At 51.4% G+C, this 14,587-nt stretch overlaps 1 protein-coding gene across 1 annotated transcript in view; it reads right to left on the bottom strand.

Moving 5' to 3' along the window:
* N4BP2L1 (NEDD4 binding protein 2 like 1) overlaps positions 1-13,940 on the bottom strand; it is a 51,390-nt gene extending 37,450 nt beyond the window's left edge. Inside the window, exon 1 of the mRNA XM_075337341.1 lies at positions 13,652-13,940. Coding sequence (XP_075193456.1) covers positions 13,652-13,824 — 173 coding nt within the window. The 5' untranslated portion in view covers positions 13,825-13,940. The remainder of the gene's footprint in view (positions 1-13,651) is intronic.
* Between the last annotated feature and the right edge of the window lie 647 nt (positions 13,941-14,587).

The raw sequence follows: 14,587 nt of genomic DNA, 5'->3' as shown, positions 1-14,587 counted from the left end.
CAGAGCGTAAACAGCAAATGCAAAATAAGTGTAGAAGTAACAGAGGGAAAGCCACGAGCCTCTAAGGGTATGTGCGCACGTTGCTTTTTACCTGCTTTTTTGCTGCTTTTTCTTCTGTGCTGTTTAATGCCAAGATGGATGTGTTCTTCTATTCAAGCAAAGTCTATGGGAATTTGGGTTTCTTGTTCACACTATGTTGTTCAAAATGCTGCCTTTCTTTGTCGCTCCATTGGGAGACCCAGACAATTGGGGTGTATAGCTTCTGCCTCCGGAGGCCACACAAAGTATTACACTTTAAAAAGTGTAACCCCTCCCCTCTGCCTATACACCCTCCCGTGCATCACGGGCTCCTCAGTTTTATGCTTTGTGTGGAAGGAGGCACACATCCACTCATGCTCCCATTTTAGTCAGCAGCAGCTGCTGATTTTATCGGTTGGAAGAAAAGAGGGCCCCCACAGGGCTCCCGGCATGCTCCCTTCTCACCCCACTAAGTCGGCGGTGCTGTTAAGGTTGAGGTACCCATTGCGGGTACAGAGGCTGGAGCCACATGCCGTTTTCCTTCACCATCCCTTAGAGGCTCTGGGAGAAGTGGGATCCTAACCGGTCATCCATTCACTGGGACCGGGCTCCCTCCGCAGCCCCTGTGGGAATCTGCCGGACAGGAGACTTTGTATCATCAGGGACAGGGCCCTGCATCTAAAGGTACTCTGTGTCCCCATGGGGACGGTGCATGGAGCGCTTGTTTCACAGACGCTGCAGCTGCTGCTGGTTTTGTGACGACCGGGACTTCCGCGCCGACCGCGCCTGTTTGTCGGCCGCGGTATTAAATTTAGTCCCCGGCTTCATGCGGCCTAGTACCATAACTCCCGCCCCCGGGCCTGCCAGTCAGGGGTAAGGGCGGGACGGTCGACCTGACGTCGGCAGTGAGGGCTGGAGCATACTTTAGGTTTCCCCCCCCCCCCTCACTGATCACTGTGGGGCACCAGATTCCCGCACTTTACTAGTCGCCGCCCACGGCTCCCTCCTCCCCTGAGAGCTCCGGCAGCCATTTTTACAACACATTCTGCCGGTGGAGGATTTCAGGAACGAGCCCTGCAGCTCTGGGAGACCCAAGGCAGGGAATCTGGTGGACACACACCGCTTTGGGCGGTCGGTAAGCCACACCGGTCACCCGGTGCTGGTCCCCCTAGGGTGCCGAAGTATATATATATATATATATATATATATATATATTTGTATATATTTTCTCTGTTCAGCCGAGTTGTTTGGCTTTTGGCTATATACCCTCAGTGATCACTCTCCTAGGAGACAACAGCATGTCGTCCACAAGGAGCAAGGGCGCTAAGGCAAAGGGTTATTTTGCAACCTGTACCTCTTGTGCGGCTATGTTACCTGCAGGTTCCACCTACCCTCACTGTGAGCAATGCTCGGCCCCTGTTGCACTTGCTCAGCCGGAGCCTCGGGCACTAGTGGGACCCTCGGCTCAGGCAGACCCGCCTGCTTCCCCTGTCCAGGTGGCAGGGACAGAGTTTGCAGTTTTTGCTGAGAAACTCTCTGAGTCGCTTTCACAATCCATGGCCCAGTCTATGGACAAATGGTCTGCTAAGCTACTAGAAGCCTTGCAGTCCAGATCGGTCCTTACACAGGCCCCGGGCACTGTTGGATCATCGCCTCCAGGCCCCTCTCGATCTGCTCCGCAGCGTGCTCCCGGGGTGGCCCCTAGATCTCACGTGGAGGACTCCGGCACGGACCACAGTCCCAGACCGGCTAAGCGGGCTCGCTGGGAATCTTCCCCGACTTCCTCACGCTGCTCGGGGTCTCAGCTTGAGGACTCTCTGGAGGATGAGGCGGACGTCGCAGCTCAGGGCTCTGACCCTGACGTTGCTCTCAATCTTGATACACCTGAAGGGGACGCCATAGTAAATGACCTTATAGCGTCCATCAACCAGGTGCTAGATCTTTCTCCCCCAACTCCACCTATAGAGGAGTGGGCTTCGCAGCAGGAGAAACACCAGTTTAGGTTTCCCAAACGTACACGGAGTGCGTTTTTCGATCACTCTAACTTCAGAGATGCTGTCCAGAAGCACAGAGCATTTCCGGACAAGCGCTTTACTAAGCGCCTTAATGACACACGTTACCCCTTCCCCTCTGACGTAGTTAAGGGTTGGGCTCAATGTCCCAAGGTGGATCCTCCAGTCTCTAGACTGGCGGCTAGATCTGTAGTATCAGTTGCAGATGGCTCATCGCTCAATGATGCCACTGACAGGCAGATAGAGCTCCTGGTGAAATCCATCTATGAAGCCACGGGCGCGTCTTTTGCCCCGGCCTTTGCAGCCATGTGGGCACTCCAAGCTATCTCAGCTTGTCTGTCTGAGATTAATGCGGTCACACGTACCTCTGCTCCGCAAGTTGCGTCTTTGACTTCTCAGGCGTCGGCTTTTTCGTCCTACGCCATGAACGCCGTCCTGGACTCTGCTAGCCGTACAGCGGTAGCATCCACTAATTCGGTGGCAGTCCGCAGGGCCATGTGGCTACGTGAATGGAAGGCAGACTCTGCTTCCAAGAAGTTCTTAACCGGTTTGCCGTTTTCTGGCGACCGATTGTTTGGCGAGCGATTGGATGAAATTATTAAGGAATCCAAGGGAAAGGACTCGTCCTTACCCCAGTCCAAACCGAAGAGACCTCAGCAACGGAAAATACAATCAAGGTTTCGGTCCTTTCGGCCCTCAGCCAAGTCCCAATCCTCCTCGTCCAACAGGCCAGAGAAGGGCCAGAGGAACTCTTATGCGTGGCGGTCTAAGTCACGTCCCCAAAAAACCGCCGGAGGCACTGCCTCCAAGGCAGCCTCCTCATGACTTTCGGCCTCCCCAAACCGCATCCTCGGTCGGTGGCAGGCTCTCCCGCTTTTGCGACGCCTGGTGGCCACATGTCCAAGACCGATGGGTGAGAGACATTCTGTCTCACGGTTACAGGATAGAGTTCAGTTCTCGTCCTCCGACTCGTTTCTTCAGAACATCTCCGCCCCCATCTCGGGCCGGCGCACTTTTTCAGGCTGTGGGCGTCCTGAAGTCAGAAGGAGTGGTGATTCCCGTTCCCCCTCAGGAACATGGTCACGGTTTCTACTCCAGCTTGTTCGTGGTGCCAAAGAAGGACGGATCATTCCGTCCCGTTCTGGACCTCAAACTGCTCAACAGGCATGTGAGCACCAGAAGGTTTCGGATGGAATCTCTCCGCTCGGTCATCGCTTCGATGTCACAAGGAGACTTCCTAGCATCAATCGACATCAAGGATGCTTATCTCCATGTGCCGATCGCACCCGAGCATCAACGCTTCCTGCGTTTCGCCATCGGGGACGAACACCTTCAGTTCGTGGCACTGCCTTTCGGCCTGGCGACAGCCCCACGGGTCTTCACCAAGGTCATGGCATCCGTTGTGGCGGTCCTACACTCTCAGGGCCACTCGGTGATCCCTTACTTAGACGATCTCCTAGTCAGGGCACCCTCCCGGGTGGCATGTCAACACAGCCTGACCGTCGCTCTGGAGACTCTCCAGCGGTTCGGGTGGATCATCAATTTCCCAAAGTCCAAGTTGACACCGACCCAATCGCTGACTTACCTCGGGATGGAGTTTCATACTCTCTCAGCGATAGTCAAGCTACCGCTGGACAAACAGCTTTCGCTGCAGACAGGGGTGCAATCTCTTCTTCGGGGCCAGTCACACCCCTTGAGGCGCCTCATGCACTTCCTGGGGAAGATGGTGGCAGCAATGGAGGCAGTCCCCTTCGCGCAGTTTCATCTGCGCCCACTCCAATGGGACATTCTCCGCAAATGGGACAGGAGGTCGACGTCCCTCGACAGGAACGTCTCTCTTTCCCTTGCAGCCAAAACCTCTCTTCAGTGGTGGCTTCTTCCCACTTCTCTGTCGCAGGGAAAATCCTTCCTGCCCCCATCCTGGGCTGTGGTCACGACGGACGCGAGTCTGTCAGGGTGGGGAGCGGTTTTTCTCCACCACAGGGCTCAGGGAACCTGGACTCCGACAGAGTCCTCCCTTCAGATCAATGTTCTGGAGATAAGGGCAGTGTATCTAGCCCTAAAGGCGTTCCATCGGTGGCTGGAGGGCAGGCAGATCCGCATACAGTCGGACAACGCCACGGCGGTCGCGTACATCAACCACCAGGGCGGCACGCGCAGCCGTCAAGCCTTCCAGGAAGTCCGGCGGATTCTGCTGTGGGCGGAGGCCACAGCCTCCACCATCTCCGCAGTTCACATCCCGGGCGTAGAAAACTGGGAAGCAGACTTTCTCAGTCGTCAGGGCATGGATGCGGGGGAATGGTCTCTTCACCCAGACGTGTTTCGAGAGATCTGTCGCCGCTGGGGAATGCCGGACGTCGATCTCATGGCGTCACGGCACAACAACAAAGTCCCGGCATTCATGGCACGGTCTCAAGATCACAGAGCTCTGGCGGCAGACGCATTAGTTCAGGATTGGTCGCAGTTTCGACTGCCTTATGTATTTCCCCCTCTGGCGATGCTGCCCAGAGTGCTGCGCAAAATCAGGTCCGACTGTCGTCGCGCCATTCTCGTCGCTCCAGATTGGCCGAGGCGGTCGTGGTACCCGGATCTGTGGCATCTCACGGTGGGTCAACCGTGGGCGCTCCCAGACCGCCCAGACTTGCTGTCACAAGGGCTGTTTTTCCATCTGAATTCTGTGGCCCTCAACCTGACTGTGTGGCCATTGAGTCCTGGCTCCTAGCGTCCTCAGGGTTATCTCAAGATGTCATTGCCACCATGAGACAGGCCAGGAAACCAACGTCTGCCAAGATCTATCACAGGTCTTCTTATCCTGGTGCTCTGATAATGGTTTTACTCCCTGGCCCTTTGCCTTACCCACTTTTCTTTCATTCCTTCAATCCGGAATGGACAAGGGTTTGTCTCTCGGCTCTCTCAAGGGACAAGTATCGGCGCTATCCATATTTTTTCAAAAGCGTCTAGCCAGGCTTCCGCAGGTCCGCACGTTCCTGCAGGGAGTTTGCCACATAGTCCCACCTTACAAGCGTCCGCTGGAACCCTGGGACCTTAACAGGGTGCTAACGGCTCTTCAGAAACCACCTTTCGAGCCGCTGCGGGATGTCTCTTTATGACGTCTTTCGCAGAAGGTGGCATTTCTAGTGGCAGTTACATCGCTCCGTAGAGTGTCGGAGCTGGCAGCGCTGTCATGCAAAGCCCCCTTCCTGGTTTTTCACCAGGATAAGGTGGTTCTGCGTCCTGTTCCGGAATTTCTCCCTAAGGTGGTATCTCCTTTTCATCTCAATCAGGATATCTCCTTACCTTCATTTTGCCCTAATCCAGTTCACCAATGTGAAAAGGATTTGCACTCATTAGATCTGGTGAGAGCACTCCGGTTTTACGTGTCTCGCCCTGCGCCGTTCTGATGCGCTCTTTGTCCTTGTCGCTGGCCAGCGTAAGGGTTCGCAGGCTTCCAAGTCAACCTTGGCTCGGTGGATCAAGGAACCGATTCTTGAAGCCTACCGTTCTTCTGGGCTTCCGCTTCCTTTGGGGCTGAAAGCCCATTCTACCAGAGCCGTGGGTGCGTCCTGGGCATTGCGGCACCGGGCTACGGCTCAGCAGGTGTCAGGCAGCTACCTGGTCTAGTCTGCACACTTTCACGAAACACTATCAGGTGCATACCTATGCTTCGGCAGACGCCAGTCTAGGTAGGCGAGTCCTTCAGGCGGCGGTTGCCCACCTGTAAGAGGGGGCCGTTTCGGCTCTTTTTATCGAGGTATTCTTTTACCCACCCAGGGACTGCTTTTGGACGTCCCAATTGTCTGGGTCTCCCAATGGAGCGACAAAGAAGAAGGGAATTTTGTTTACTTACCGTAAATTCCTTTTCTTCTAGCTCCTATTGGGAGACCCAGCACCCGCCCCTGTTCCCTTCGGGCTGTTTGTTCTTTTGTGTACACATGTTGTTCATGTTGAATCGTTTCTTTTGGTTCATGGTTTTCAGTTCTCCGAACATCCTTCGGATTGAATTTACCTTAGACCAATTTATAAGTTTCCTCCTTCCTGCTTTTGCACCAAAACTGAGGAGCCCGTGATGCACGGGAGGGTGTATAGGCAGAGGGGAGGGGTTACACTTTTTAAAGTGTAATACTTTGTGTGGCCTCCGGAGGCAGAAGCTATACACCCCAATTGTCTGGGTCTCCCAATTGGAGCTAGAAGAAAAGGAATTTACGGTAAGTAAACAAAATTCCCTTCTTTTGTGGCAGAACTTTGGTCAAAAACTCTGCTTTGCAGTGCAAAACCCAAATGGCAAAAACAATTGACATGTTGCTTCTTTGAAAAGCTGAGTTTTTGACCAAAGTTCTGCCACAAAAAGGCAGCATTTTGAACAACATAGTGTGAACAAGAAACCCAAATTCCCATAGACTTTGCTTGAATAGAAGAACACATCCATTTTGGCATTAAACAGCGCAGAAGAAAAAGCAGCAAAAAAGCAGGTAAAAAGCAACGTGCACACATACCCTAAGGACAGCAGAGCCATAGATTAATATGAGAAAGGTAGATTACATGGACGCTGTTCATTTCAATAGGCACAAAGCTACATTTCATGCCTCCTCTGCTGCAGGAATATTAATCACTCTGTGCCAAGTTTCCCCACAAATTACAGCAAATTAAAGAGGGTCTCAGCCGTAGATAACTAACCATTAAGGGTTTGGGGTGGGAATGTCTATAGACTTAAAGGGAACCTGTCATCAGAAATTTAGCTATAAACCTAAAAGTTTCCCCCTCTGCAGCTCCTGGGCTGCATTCTAGGAAGCTTCCTATAGTTTTTGTGGCCCCTTTTATTCCAAAATAAATACTTTACAAACTTGTACCTTTTCGTATGCAAATTTCTTAAATCTTCCATGGGGGCGGGCTGCCTGATGTACGTTGCTGTCCTCCTGCCGATTTACTCCGCCCCCGAACACTGAATTTCAAACCTCAGGACGCCGCCCCTAGGCGCCCGTGGTCCCGCGCATGCGCTGTGCTACTGTAGCGGTGCCGTGCACTGTGTGACCGCTGGTGACGCTTTTGCGCGGGCACCGACTGCTCCGTCCGCTCCTCCCATCTATTTCCTGCTGCTGAGCAGGATGGGAAGGAGGTGACGTCCGGTCATCTGGCCAGCGAGCGTTTGCGCAGAACGCTGGAGGAATAGGCGAAAGTGCGGTCACGAGGTAATGGGCGGCACTTGCTGATGACACTCACAGCGCCGCCCATAACCTCGTGCCTGCGCAAAGAGTCACTAGCGGTCACACGTGCACACAGTGCACGGCACCGCTACAGTAGCACAGCGCATGCGCGGGACCACGGGCGCCCAGGGGCGGCATCCTGAGGTTTGAAATTCAGCGTTCGGGGGCGGCGTAAATCGGCAGGAGGACAGCAACGTACATCAGGCAGCCCGCCCCCATGGAAGATTTAAAAAATTTGCATACGAAAAGGTACAAGTTTGTAAAGTATTTATTTTGGAATAAAAGGGGCCACAAAAACTATAGGAAGCTTCCTAGAATGCAGCCCAGGAGCTGCAGAGGGGGAAACTTTTAGGTTTATAGCTACATTTCTGATGACAGGTTCCCTTTAAAGGGAACCTGTCACCAGTTTTTCGGCCTATAAACTGCAGCCACCACCAGTGGGCTCTTATATACAACATTCTAACATGCTATATATAAGAGCCCAGGCCGCTGTGTAGAACATAAAACACACTTTATAATACTCACCTAAACGGTCGCTCTGCGGTGGAGTTGGGTCATATAGGCGTCTTCGTTCTCTGGTATCGGCACCTCCTCTTTTGGCCATCTACGTCCTTCTTCTGAAGCCTGTGAGCATGATGCGTCCTACATCATACACACTCGCCGATCCCGTGCAGGTGCACTACAATACTTTGTTCTGCCCTGCCAAGTGCAGATTAAAGTGCACCTGCGCAGGACCTCAATGCCAGCGAGTGTGGATGACGTTGGACGCATCATGCACTCCGGCTTCAGAAGGACAAAGATGGCCGAAAGAGGAGGCGCCGCACCAGAGAACTGAGACACCCATATGACCCAACTCCACCGCACCGACCGTTTAGGTAAGTATTATAAAGTGATTTTTACTTTCTACACAGCGGCCTGGGCTCTTATATACAGCATTCTAACATGCTGTATATAAGAGCCTACTGGTGGTGGCCGCAGCTTATAGTCACCAAATCTGGTGACAGGTTCCCTTTAATCGGCATTAGGACTTTTGTTTTCCTGTTCTGTTATAAATGAACATTATTACTGCAGGGAATGGAATAGTCATATGATGGACACGAGAAGAGTTAGGTGGACCCCACTGAGTATAAAGGGGTCCATCAGGTTTTCGGTAATGCTGGTTATCATTTTATCAAGAAAAAAAAACAAAACAGTGGCCCCTCTAAAAGTAATGGAATCCGCCATGGAAGAGAGAAGCCTTTTGGAATTAATACAAGTTTTCTAGGTTCTGATATTTTTCATATTCAATCAGTGTTTGCACTATTCCTTGGATTCAGATGTGACATTCTCTGATGTGGGCCCAGATGCAGTGTGAACATGGCCCAAACCCACTGCACATAAAGTGTATGACGACACAATTATAGGGTATGACTTAGGGATGAATTTATCAAACCTTTCACATGAATTCTGAAATAAAAAGCATTGAACAGTCTTTCCACAACTCAAAGTTGAGATAAAATGTTGGCGTTCTCAGGCCATTTACACCTAAGTGGATGGAGCGGCGTGTGGTGACCACCGCTCGCCAAATTAATGGTGAGTGGCGCCATCAGCAAAGTGTACGAGAAGGTGCGCGCTGCTCGTCAGGATTCATGAAGAGGTGTATGGAGAGCACAGGAGACTCGCTCTCTACCCCACCCCCTCATCAAGACCGATATGAAGAGCCTCGATCCTGATGAATTAGGTCCAAAGTCTTACATCAACTGTGAATGTAAAAATCAACATCACTGCCCCTGCCGACAGATTATCTCAAGAGTCATTTCACTTGGCAGCGCTCTGTGCCCGTACCTGCCATGCCTGAAGAGGAAGGCAAATATTTGGATTTTAAACTCTTATGCAAATTTTTTTATTCTTCATCAAGACTGAAAACCGAACAAGTGTGAAAACGTTCCAGTGTGAATATACAATACTGCTGACAAAATCACTATATCTTTGCTTAGGCTTTGTGCGCACTAGACTTGTGAAGTTTCTCAAGAAAATTTCTTGAGAAACTTCTGGGAGTGGAAGATTTCCGGACCTCCGGAAAAAATCCGCACCAAATCCGCGGTAAATCCGCATGCGGATTTGCCGCGATTTTCCCGCAGGTTGTTCCCTGCGGATTTTGCAGGCTGTACTGCAGAAATCCGCAGGTACCTGCGGAAAAGAATTGACATGCTCATTTTCTCAAAAAATGTTCTCAAGAAAATCTTCTCAAGGAAATTTCTTGAGAAAAATCCGCAGCGTGCGCACAGCTATTTTTTTTTTCTCATAGGATTTGCTGGGAAATGTCTGCACAAAGATTGCAGACATTTCTCAAGAAATTTCCGCAGCAAATCCGCGGGTAAAACGGCCTAGTGCGCACAGAGCCTTATAAGTATAAACTCACAGCGCAAAAATTGTTCTTTAATCTGCTGGAGCCTTTGTACTGAAAAAAAACATATAGCGCAGAGACTGTAACTGCCTGCTGAATTGCTACATTTTGGACATATCCAGCGGTAATGCACTAGATGTGTTGTTAATATTTAACCCTATAAAGATAACTGCAGCTTATGTGGAGTGCTTGACTCAAAGTGACATTTGAAGACTCTGTGGTTTAGTAACACAAAAAATTATTCACCTGTAATCCGGGGATTTGTTTTTGTGCCCTTTTTAAAGAATTTAGAAAAACCTTTCTTGAGATTTATATTCAGTCATTTTAAGTAAGTTTAAAATTATAATCAAGTACTTGTATTTTTGTCTTTTTGATCCTCAGCATATGACGCCGTCGGCCGAGGCTCCATATGCTTAAATGTTATGTGACGTTTTTTAGTAGAGAATATGGGATATATTTTTTTGTGTGAGTGGAGAATAAAACAAAATAAAATACTATTTCTCAATACATTGTGGTTCAGTGCAAATTTTATATATAGGTTTCTCTATAGATTATACATATGAATTTATTTGACCCTAGGCATTAAAGGTTTTTTGCCTAGAAAAAAATTAAAATTAGTTAACTAAAAATTAGCTGCAGAACCATTGAAACATTGGGTTTAGCCACTGACCCTAATTTTATTGATATCTTTGCTTATAAGACCCTCACTAGGAGACCCCTATAGGTAATTGTAGATGGGACAGTTGTTGATCCGACAGCTGTCTCCGAGTTCCCCATACACAGGGCCGCTCAGCCTCGGGGGTGGCTTACCTCCTGGAGAACAAAAGGATCAGGTGAGGTGCCAGATCCTCCTCCTCATGGCTTTAGGGGGTACGGTATAGCCCCCTCCTCTATTACATAAACAGTGAAAAATGTAAAGGGGTATTCTCATCATGGAGATCTAGGCTATGTGCCCACGCTGCGGAAAAGCCGCGGATTTTCCAGAAATCTGCAGCACAGCTACTCCCCAGCCATTTCTATGGCATTTGGGAAATGCTGTGCCCACGCTGCGGATTTTTCCGCAGAAAAATCTGCAGCATGTCAATTATTGTTGCAGATTTTCGTGCGGATTTTGCCTATTCAATTGAATTAAAAAAAACAAACAAAAAAAAACGCAAAATCCGCAACAAAATCCGCGTCAAATCCGCACCTATGAAAAGGTGCGGATTCCGGGGGAAAGCTGCGGATTTTGATGCAGAAAAATCCGCAGATACAGAGTCCCGTGGGCACATAGCCTTAAGGGTACTTTACACACTGCGACATCGCTAGCGATCTCATTAGTGATGTGAAATTCTAGAGCGCAAGTGTGATCTTTTGAGATCGCACATAGGTCATTAATGCATGTGCGATCTCAAAAGATCACACTTGCGATCTAGAATTTCACATCGCTAGCGATGTTGCAGTATGTAAAATACCCTAGCATATCCAGAGCATGTGCTAGAAATGTGATATGGAAGGAATGACACATCTCTGGCATCGCACCAAAAAAAGACTGTGCACAAAAGAGGACGTCTATTCACTAATACGGAAATTCCCCAAAAGATAAAGGTTATTTCCAGATCTCTCATATAAAGAATAGATGGTATCAGAACTGTGGAGGAAAGAAGGCGCATAGGGTCTTACCCGATAACATCAAGGTGTAAATAATTACAAGGTGCACTCACCTATACCTGTTGTGAAGAGGTCACACAACACCTAACAATACATATTCGCTGATGGAGACAGCTGCGGACCCGCAATTGTGGAGAAGAGCCTAAAGGGTACTTTACACACTGCGACATCGCTAGCGATCTCATTAGCGATGTGAAATTCTAGATCGCAAGTGCGACCTTTTGAGATCGCACATAGGTCATTTACGCATGTGCGATCTCAAAGGATTGCACTTGCAATCTACTATTTCACATCGCTAATGAGATCGCTAGCGATGTTGCAGCGTGTAAAATACCCTTTAATAGGAAACCGGGGATCACCGCCGCGATCGTCACCAATGACACATAAAGGATATTATTCCAAGTCATTCATTTGAAGCATAAATAACAGTATATTAATAACACAGAAGATCTTCCGTGTTATTAATATACTGTCCTGAGGAAGGGGCAGAGACCCCTGAAACGTGTAGGCCTGTATTATGCTTCAAATAAATGACTTGGAATAATATCCTTTATGTGTCATTGGTGACGATCGCGGCAGTGATCCCCGGTTTCCTTTAAAGACTCATAAAGAATAAATGGAAGCACATGTGTATGTCTCTCCTATCAAGAGAGCACAAACCAGTGCCTGAGTACAGAGGTATAGGGGGGCAGTGCACTCCCTCTTCAGGTGTATACAGCCCGCTCTCCCCTCCCCCTTCAGGTGTATACAGCCCTGCTTCTCCCCCCCCCCTTCAGGTGTATACAGCCTGCTCTCCCCTCCCCCTCAGGTGTATACAGCCTGCTCTCTCCTCCCCCTCAGGTGTATACAGCCTGCTCTCTCCTCCCCCTCAGGTGTATACAGCCTGCTCTCCCCTCCCCCTCAGGTGTATACAGCCTGCTCTCTCCTCCCCCTCAGGTGTATACAGCCTGCTCTCCCCTCCCCCTCAGGTGTATACAGCCTGCTCTCTCCTCCCCCTCAGGTGTATACAGCCTGCTCTCCCCTCCCCCTCAGGTGTATACAGCCTGCTCTCTCCTCCCCCTCAGATGTATACAGCCTGCTCTCTCCTCCCCCTCAGCTGTATACAGCCTGCTATCCCCTCCCCCTCAGATGTATACAGCCTGCTCTCTCCTCCCCCTCAGGTGTATACAGCCTGCTCTCCCCTCCCCCTCAGGTGTATACAGCCTGCTCTCCCCTCCTCCTCAGGTGTATACAGCCTGCTCTCCCCTCCTCCTCAGGTGTATACAGCTTGCTCTCTCCTCCCCCTCAGGTGTATACAGCCTGCTCTCCCCTCCCCCTCAGGTGTATACAGCCTGCTCTCTCCTCCCCCTCAGGTGTATACAGCCTGCTCTCCCCTCCTCCTCAGATGTATACAGCCTGCTCTCCCCTCCTCCTCAGGTGTATACAGCCTGCTCTCTCCTCCCCCTCAGGTGTATACAGCCTGCTCTCTCCTCCCCCTCAGCTGTATACAGCCTGCTCTCCCCTCCTCCTCAGGTGTATACAGCTTGCTCTCTCCTCCCCCTCAGATGTATACAGCCTGCTCTCTCCTCCCCCTCAGATGTATACAGCCTGCTCTCCCCTCCCCCTCAGGTGTATACAGCCTGCTCTCCCCTCCTCCTCAGGTGTATACAGCCTGCTCTCCCCTCCTCCTCAGGTGTATACAGCTTGCTCTCTCCTCCCCCTCAGGTGTATACAGCCTGTTCTCCCCTCCCCCTCAGATGTATACAGCCTGCTCTCCCCTCACCCTCAGGTGTATACAGCCTGCTCTCCCCTCCCCCTCAGATGTATACAGCCTGCTCTCTCCTCCCCCTCAGGTGTATACAGCCTGCTCTCCCCTCCCCCTCAGGTGTATACAGCCTGCTCTCCCCTCCCCCTCAGATGTATACAGCCTGCTCTCCCCTCCCCCTCAGATGTATACAGCCTGCTCTCTCCTCCCCCTCAGGTGTATACAGCCTGCTCTCCCCTCCCCCTCAGATGTATACAGCCTGCTCTCCCCTCCCCCTCAGGTGTATACAGCCTGCTCTCTCCTCCCCCTCAGGTGTATACAGCCTGCTCTCTCCTCCCCCTCAGGTGTATACAGCCTGCTCTCTCCTCCCCCTCAGGTGTATACAGCCTGCTCTCTCCTCCCCCTCAGGTGTATACAGCCTGCTCTCTCCTCCCCCTCAGGTGTATACAGCCTGCTCTCCCCTCCCCCTCAGGTGTATACAGCCTGCTCTCTCCTCCCCCTCAGGTGTATACAGCCTGCTCTCTCCTCCCCCTCAGGTGTATACAGCCTGCTCTCTCCTCCCCCTCAGATGTATACAGCCTGCTCTCCCCTCCTCCTCATTAGCCTCCTGTATACATGCCGCCCCTCTCGCCCTCACTACCTGGCCAGGCTGCTCTTCCCGGAGCCCGGGAGCCCCCGCAGCAGGTAGATGTGCTTGGTGAATCTGGAGGGCTGCGGGGCGGGGCTGGGCCGGAGCGGGGGTCTGTTCTGCCGCTGGGGGCGCCGCTCATCCAGGCGCAGGTTCCCAAAAGAGTGGATGAGCCGCTCTGCCATACTGCTCTGCTGCGGCCAGCGCTCCCCGCGCCCTCCAGCTGCCGCGGCCGGTATTACTGGAGGAGATCAGGCGGCCTGTCCGGGGCGGCGCCATGGAGGAGAAGGGCCTGGTGTGAGGCGGGGACAGCCCGGGAGTATCACTACTGCGGGGGGTGGACACACACAGAGCGGGAATACTTACACAGGTTGTACAAAACCTTCCCCCCCATCACCCGTGTAGTGAACCCATCCGTGTATGGACGCGATGTCGTTCTGGAGCGTACCATGATGGGAAGCGGGGGAGTGAGTGCAGCAGCACTGACAACACATGTACTGCGTTTACTTCCTGGAGGGCTGCACAGACCAATTCCGCATTCATTCATACTCGTGTACTGGGGAAAAAACTGCACAAAAACGTATCGAGAAAATTTCACCAAAATACTTCAAATTCATGGCAATTTTAATTTAATACCAATTTCAGGTGGCGAAGTAAGGAGCAGGCGCCAAAGTCAGTGTGAGGAGCAGGGCAGGGTTAGGAGTGGGAGCTGGGGTATGGAGAGGGCACAGGAGCCGGGGTACGGAGCAGGCACGGAATGCGGGGTACAAAGCGGGAGGTGAGGTATGGAGCAGGAACCGGGGTATGGAGTGGGAGTTGAGGTATGGAGCAGCACCCAGGGTACGGAGCGGGACGTGGGGTATGGAGCGGGACCCGGGGTACGGAGCAGGAGGTGAGGTATGGAGCAGGACCCAGGGTACGGAGCGGGAGGTGGGGTCTGGAGCAGGA

The sequence above is a fragment of the Anomaloglossus baeobatrachus genome, chromosome 2 (genome assembly GCF_048569485.1).
Source record: "Anomaloglossus baeobatrachus isolate aAnoBae1 chromosome 2, aAnoBae1.hap1, whole genome shotgun sequence".
In the NCBI taxonomy this organism is placed as follows: domain Eukaryota; kingdom Metazoa; phylum Chordata; class Amphibia; order Anura; family Aromobatidae; genus Anomaloglossus; species Anomaloglossus baeobatrachus.
The sequence above is the reverse complement of the archived record's forward strand: the minus strand, read 5'-3'. Positions and strand labels throughout refer to the sequence as shown.